At 34.0% G+C, this 8,140-nt stretch overlaps 1 protein-coding gene across 1 annotated transcript; it reads left to right on the forward strand.

Annotated features, from left to right (window-relative positions):
* The first annotated feature begins 1,060 nt into the window (after nt 1–1,060).
* LOC126887416 (uncharacterized) lies at nt 1,061–6,676 on the forward strand. The gene is made up of 2 exons (XM_050654927.1): nt 1,061–1,529; nt 6,366–6,676. Exons 1-2 carry the CDS (start codon nt 1,196–1,198, stop codon nt 6,587–6,589), a joined length of 558 nt encoding a protein of 185 aa, XP_050510884.1. The 5' UTR covers nt 1,061–1,195; the 3' UTR covers nt 6,590–6,676.
* The last annotated feature ends 1,464 nt before the right edge of the window (nt 6,677–8,140 follow it).

Below are 8,140 nucleotides of genomic sequence, written 5' to 3' on the forward strand. Positions count from 1 at the left end.
TTAATCTATGTTCCCCCAGTTTGGCATCAATTGGTACCACCCATAGACTTCCCCTAATATTTATACCTAGTCATTTTTAATTTAATCCTTTTCTGTTACTCCATTCAACCATGTAAGCATTATTGTTTCCGCCACATGCATCAAGCATTCGTTGTTCCTCTTTCTTTTTAACTTCCCAGAATTCATTTCCATACATCATAGCCGGTTTTATAGACATTTTATATCATTTTTCCCAATTCCTTTCACTTCATCATCCAACCCGAATTCTACTGCATGCATCTCCATCTATTTCTCCGTTATTCTGTAATACCGATCCTAGGTACCTATCTGCTTAAAACTACTAGGTACTCTTCACAATGATTTCAACATCCAAAAATATCATTTTATTTGTAGTTACCCCATCTTTAAGTGAACATTGCAAATAGGTAGGTACTCTGTTTTTGCCTTTAAGGTTTAGTCCTTTTTCCTCAAGAGCTTGTCTTCACTGTGTGAAATCTTGTTCTAAGTCACTTTCACTATTTCCTACTAACACTACAACATCAGCATACATCAAGTATCAGGGAATGTTATCTTTTTGTTTCGCTGTTATCTGATCCAAAACTAATGAAAATAAATAAGGACTAAGCATTGAACCTTGCTGCAATCCTACTTTCACATGAAATTTATCAGTCTCTCCCACACCGGTCCTAACACCAGTTGTTACTCCCTCATACATATCTCTCACAATCTTTACATATTTACCAGAGACTCCTTTCGTATTGAGTGCCCACCAAAAAATCTCTCGAGCAACTCTATCGTATGCTTCCTCAAGATCAATGAATGTCATATGAGAGTTTCTTTCTATATTCATGTTTTTTTGCATCAACTCCTTTTATAATGAAAATTGCGTCTGTTGTTTATCTGTCCTACATAAAGCAAATCAATTATCGGAGATTTCGTTATCTTCACGTATTCGTCTATCGATTATTATCTTCTATATTTTCATGGTGTGACAAGTAGTTTTATAGCCCTGTAGTTTGTACCCTATAATAATGATCCCTACATAGAATAGTTTATTGTCAGGAAAACATGTATGTCACATTACGTCAAAATTTCAGTTTAAAATAGGTACAATATGTCTTTGTAAAATTTCTTGTGCCCAAAAAGCAAAATAAAATTTATATATCTTTAAGTTGTAATTTTAGCACGTACCCACATGGATGTCGGATTAACACCTGTAACCCTAAAAACGGAATACACGGGTGCCCCAGTAGCTAACAAGGTAAAATATAACCCGAATTACCGAATAGATCACTTCAATGAATATAGAAATGAAGTTTTGTCCCGCGTCCCCAATGTTCATTACGAATGGGGCAATGTCTCGAGCGTTTACACCCCAACTCCCGATGTTTCAGTCTACAAAAGTACATTGAAATACAACAACTTCCAAAAATCAGAGTTTAGCGTTATTGACAGGCAGAGATCAAAAGAAGTCGATGATTATTACTTAATGTGTCAGTTGCACCGAGATCAATACAAAGATACGTCAGGTAGATATTCTATTATAAAACTAGCTACAAGGTTTTTTATCTGTTACTGGATTCATATTCAATATTTGCTTGTACACTTCTGGACGTAGATCTCCCTCATAATTTTTCATCTTTTTCGATCTTGTGCCTCTTGCATCTTGCATCCAATTCTTGCATCCAATTCCTATGACAACGTTTTAGATAATCAGTCCAAGTGTTGGTGGACGACCTCTACTTCGGTAGGTATTATTCCTGCACTCCATTCTAGTATCCGCTTTATCCATCTGCTATCTGTCATTCGCTTCACATGTCATCCCCAGTTCCATTTCAGTGTTGCTATTGTTCTCTCTACTGCATCAGCCACTCCTAATCTTCGTCGTAGCTGGCGATTTGGGATCCTGCCTTGCAGTGAAACGCCCAACATAGCACACTCCATCGTCGTTTGAGCCACACTGATTTTTTGCACTGTTCCTCTTGTCATGGTCAACGTTTCCGTTCCGTAAATCAACACTTGCAAAACAGACTGATGAAAGGTTTGTCTTTTCAGACGTATAGGATTTTTCATCGATTGTCATTTGTTTCGAGCTTTTGTCATGTGTCACATAATATTAATATATCTACGTCATACGTCTTTGGTTTGCATCATTGATATATACCAATAACGTATGACGTAGATATATTAATATTATGTGACACATGATGGAAGCTCGAAACAAATGACTGTGAATGAAAAGCCCTATTGGTATGTTTGTATGGACGATTTGAAAATGTGTTTCAACTTGCCGAAGGCTACCTAAGTCAGTCTTACACGACGGAGAAATTCAACGGTTTGGCTATCTATGGATCTTGTTTCTACGCATATACTACGCGGAGTAAAGGATTTTTGTCATCATCTGGGTTTTAGATATATTTATTTTCAATCCCCTTAAAGGTAAAAATTAAGTTGATTTAAAAGTTCTTTGGCCTCATCTATCCTATCAGCTATTAGCGTAATATCATCTGCAAACCTCAGATGGCTAAGCTTTTCTCCGTTTATGTTTATGCCCTTGTCGGTCAGTTTTGCCCTTTTACATAATATATATTCTATAAGCGTAGCGAACAGTTTCGGTGATATGGTGTCCCCCTGCCGTACTTCAGATTGCATCGGGAATTTCTGAGTTTGGTGATCAACCATTCTAACACTGTGCCTTTTGGGTATAATTCATCATCATCATCAACAGCTATTCTATCCATCGTCGGATCTAAGCCTCTCTTAGGTTTGTCCATTCATATCTATTTGCTGTTTTTACATTCATTCGTGGCCCCAGCCATTCGCTTGATGTCATCATTCCACCTTGTTTGAAGTCTGCCTCTACTTCTTGTGCATGTTCTTGGTCGCCAATCGGGAATTCGCTTCGTCCAACGGTTTTCTTCTATTGTTCGTATGTGTTTGGTATAATTATGTTCGGCATATAATTCGGCATTCTTTCAAGGATTCCAACATTTTTTGTTGATTTATGATATCAAAGATTAGTAGTTACACTAGATTGGTATTCTATTAATTTTAATTAATAGACGAGCGGCAGCAACCCCTAAAATGAGGTTATACCGACCAAGAAAATCAACTTTCAGGTGAATGACGAATTCTTTATGTTATCGCGGTCGCTGAATCCGAATATGAAGTTTATTTTTATCTAAAATTGGTGGAATATGTTCAAAAATTAAATTTTATGCCAAAATGCAAAAAATCAATTAAGATAATTTTTCAAATTTAACTCACTGTATCTTTGGTTGCTGTAAATATTTCCTTTCGAAAATGTTATTGTATTATCCTTGGAGTATTTAGATAACAATGTGATTTATCGGAGATGTTTAAACAAAGTAAAAGAGGAGTTGTTAATTTTTAAACATTTTGTCGTCAGATTTCGTTAGTTTCATGTTTACTTCAAAAAGTTGAGTAACAAACTTTTTAGTTTATAATTTTAACCAACACAACATTAAAACATATGTCATGAAGAAGTTTTCTGAAAAATTTAAAGTCAAAATATGTAATAGGAAAAAGTTATGTGACTTTATACACGAGTGGCACTCCCCCCAAAAATGCTTATTTCTCGAGATACTGACCACGGGGTCGTGAATCGCTAATTTTGGTCATACTTTATGTTTTTGATGGTGCTGAAAACGAAAGTGAGGTTTATTTTGAATTTTCAATGGGGAACATTGTCAAAATCGCAATTTTACCTTAAAGATAAAAAAAATGAAATCACGTTTTTCTTAAAATTAAAAGTTACAACATTTTTTTTTCTATAAAACATTTTGTTTTTGTACTCCATTTTTTTACATAAACTTGATTAAAAAGCTAAATTTCAAATTTTTCACTCAAGTTTTGCGATTAAACTTTGCAATTCAGGAATCTGCACCTTTTACTTAAAAAAATTCATAACTTTTATTATAATAAGAATGAAAGATTGACACATTGTCTTCAAAAAGGCGAGAAAATTATACTGTAAAAATTTCAGAAAAAAAAAAATTAAAATTTAACGGAGTTGTAGCGAGTTAAACGCAAAAAACGTTATCTCATTTTTAGGGTAAAATTGCGATTTTGACAATGTTTCTCCACTTAAAATTCAAAATAAACCTCATTTTCGTTTTCAGCGCTATCAAAAACATAAAGTATGACTAAAATTAGCCATTCACCACACCGTGATCAATATCTCGAGAATTAAGCGTTTTTTTTTGGGGGGAGTGCCACTCGTCTATAACGTCACATAACTTTTTTCCTATTGCATATTTTGACTTGAAATTTTCCAGAAAACTTCTTCATAACAAATGTTTTTATGCTGTGGTGGTTAAAATTATAAACTAAAAAGTATGTCACTCAACTTTTTTAAGTAAACGTGGAACTTACGAAATCTGACGTCAAAATGTTTAAAAATTAACAACTACGTTTTTAATTTTTTTAAACTTCAAAGACGATACAGTAAAATTTTCAGAAGGAAATATTTACAACGACCAAAGATACAGCGAGTTATAAACTGCGCGTTATAGAAAACGGGCACAATAAAAAATGGGTCATTTTTGATGTCGCGTATCTCCTAAACGTGTTGTCCGATTTAAGTGATTTTTTGAATATGTTATAGCCCTATTCTTTGTCAATATCAGTGTATTAATATTTTTGCAAAACAGGTAAATTTTCATTATATACCGGGTGTACGAATCAAACTGTGTTTTTTTCTCAAAGTTCGCAACACCCTGTGGCATATTCTAGCATTTATAAAATACTGAAATTAAAACCCAACTATAGCCTCAGGTTTTCTTAACATTCTGTTTTTTGATTCATTCATTTATGATGGATAATACAAAATTTATGTACTTTAACAACTAGGCATGCTCTTTATCAGTACAGGGTGTTTCTAAAGAAGTACGACAAACTTTAAGGGGTAATTCTGCATAAAAACATAATGACCGGTTGCTTTATAAACATATGTCCGCAAATGCTTCGATTCCGACATACAGGATGTTGAATTTTTTCTTAAAAACTGACGATTTATTTATTGCCCTAAAACCGGTTGAGATATGCAAATGAAATTTGGTGGGTTTTAAGACGTAATTTTTGAACAATTTTTGATATACAATTAAGAATTTTTTATTCACCATTGGCGTACATACGATGAATATGATCGGTCATATTACCCGTATGCGCTCCAATAGTGAATATAAAATTCTTAGTTGAATGTCAAAAAATGCGCAATAACCATCTCTTAAAACCTACCAAGTTTCATTTGCATATCTCAACCGGTTTTAAAGCAATAAATAAATCATCAGTTTGTAAGAAAAAATTTAACATCCCGTATCTCGGAAACGACGCTTTTGCGGATATATGATTATAAAGCAAACTGTCATTATTTTTAATGCAGAATTACCCCTTAAAGTTTGTCGAACTTATTTAGTCCCTAAAACACTTTAGACTTATAACACCCTGTACTGATGAAGAACGTGGCTAGTTGTTGAAGTACATAACTTTTGTATTATCCAACATAAGCGAATGAATAAAAAAACAGAATGTTAAGAAAACCTGAGGCTATAGTTGAATTTTAATTTCAGTATTTTATAAATGCTAGAATAATCCACAGGGTGTTGCGAACTTTGAGAAAAAAACACAGTTTGATTCGTACACCCGGTATACAATGAAAATTTACCTGTTTTGCAAAAATATTACTACAAAGATATTGACAAAGAATAGGGCTATAACATATTCAAAAAATCATTTAAATCGGACAACAGGTTTAGGAGATACGCGACATCAAAAATGACCCATTTTTTAGGGTGCCCGTTTTCTATGACGCGCAGTTTATTTAAAAAATTATCAAAATTGAAATAAAAGTATTGCTTAAAATTTGATTTTTGAACATGTTCCACCAATTCTAGATAAAGACAAACTTCATGTTCGGATTCAGAGACCTTCAAACCATAAAGAATGACAAAAATTTGCCACTCACGTATCAAGGTCGCTTTTCCGATTTCTAAGCCGCAAATTAGGGGTGTGCCGCTCGCCTATAATGATAATTATTGCACTAGGCTCTACAAGTCTTTTCGAATTAGGTATTACAACAATTACAGCAAATTATTCTTTGGTTTTTTCAATTCCTGTTGCGTATGTAGAGGTGCATGTCCAAGCTATTACATATTCATGTGCATTAATTTCTTCCACTATTCTTTTCTACTTTAACAGTTCTTTGTATTAACACGTTAAATGCCACAATTCGTCATTTGTTGCGATCATTTGTTCTGTATCTGGAGCGGGACTCAGCCTATTCCAAATGTTGGCAACTATCCAGTTTGTTCATAAAATTAATCATTACATTTTGATAATTTTAGGTAGTCTACATCCTTTAAATTATTTCAAGAAAGCGGACTACTTGTATCAATGTCCATCAGATCCTACCAGCGCCTACATGAAACATCCAGAATATTATGTTAAATATCGCCAACCTATAGTACTGCCTTTGACCTTGGAACGGTCCCTCAAAACTCCCATGCTGCCTGAAAGAGCCTTAACTGGACGATACAACACTAGTAGTGATATTTCCTATAAGCGATAAATTATTTAACCAAGATTTAAACAATTAACATTTATTTAAGTTAAACATTTTTATGCATTTCTTCTATTAAAAGGTTTTAAATAAAAACTGTATTTTTATTTATTTCTTTTTTAACTTGAGGCTTTATTGAGACTTGTATTGTTTTTTATTGAGACTTTATAGAGATTATTTGATTTCAAAAAGGGATTTTAATCCTGTTTCTATGACCTGTATAATTTAGGGGTTTAAAGTCTGTCAGTAGGGTGCTAACTTGGCTGTAGACCTCTTCCTCCTTTATCCGGACTTAAGACCGGCAAGGGTTCTGTCGAGCTACTTCATCCACCCAAAAAACTTCAGGCGGAGTATTTTTTTTAAAGAAGTTAAAATATTCTGTTACGTAAACGACGCAACATTGATATTTATCAAGATAGTCTGCAAAAATTAGTCCACAGATTTAACATAAGAGCAAAAAATTCATTATGTATTATACATATTATACATATTGTACTATAATCGTCTAGTCACAACATAGGGGGTCACGTGGACACTTTTAGTTCGCCGCAATTTGATGGTGGTATTATAGTTTTTTTGGGTCTATTTGCTCTAAATTTTAAAAAACCACTTGAATTGACATGGAATTTGGCATAAACGTAGCTAACATGTCAAACAAAACAAGTGATATTGTCTGCTTTTACCCTGGGATCAGGGCCCCCGTAAGAACTACTGGCGCCTGTGCGCAAAAAATGATTTTGGCGCCCCTTAAGGCATTTTGATAATTTTTTTATTTATTTATTTTTTTTTTTGAAGGTAGGTAAGTAGGTGCAAATAAAGCAAAATAGGAACAAATAACACCATAGCAAATCTTAATTAAATAAAGTATAAGGGGCTTTATGGAATCAATTCTGCTGGACCATCTTGTCACACATAGAGGGTTTAGACTTAACCCGAGAACATTTTTGCTCACCTCACAACATCCCAGCTTTTTGTGGATGGCGAACCCAGAGTAACGCGATTTTCAAATTTTGTCCATTTAAGGTACGTTTTTACTGCAGCGGCTGGCTCGTTAATCGCTGAAAGATCGTCGCTGAATCTGAGCATTGATTGCGGTATACTGCTTGTGTGATTTGTTGGCGGTGCGTGTTTCGGAGTTTTGTATTTGAGAAATTTTTGTGAAGTGCAGCTTGTTTTTATAAGTATGTATCATTTTCATAATTTCCTAATAAATGGTTGTTTATCACAATTTTGAAGTATCCTTCTTCTTGTCTTCTTTTAAATATTGCATGTTTTTCTAATCTTGTAGTATTGGACAATTCTTTCTTCATCCTCTATTTCCTCTGCTCGCATGTATTTTAACAATAATTGTTTTCTTTGAATAATAATATTAATATTGTCCGTCTGTCGTCTGTCCGTCCGTCCGTAAACATAACTCCTCATTATACCAGGTAGAATGAAAATGAGGTGTCCAATGAAAGCTTATGATCCAAGGATACTACTACAGGTGAGAAAATTTGACCTAAGACTTCCGCTTTTAGAAATGCAACCGCAAGTACTATTTTAAAGTCAATAGTACAA

This window comes from Diabrotica virgifera, chromosome 6, assembly GCF_917563875.1.
Source record: "Diabrotica virgifera virgifera chromosome 6, PGI_DIABVI_V3a".
Lineage (NCBI taxonomy): Eukaryota > Metazoa > Arthropoda > Insecta > Coleoptera > Chrysomelidae > Diabrotica > Diabrotica virgifera.

What these genes read in the sequence shown, in the direction of transcription:
- LOC126887416 (XM_050654927.1), top strand. Translation starts at nt 1,196, where the DNA reads ATGGATGTCGGATTAACACCTGTAACCCTAAAAACGGAATACACGGGT. An exon ending in TCAATACAAAGATACGTCAG is followed by an intron (nt 1,530 to 6,365) that starts GTAGATATTCTA and finishes TGATAATTTTAG; the next exon opens with GTAGTCTACATCCTTTAAAT.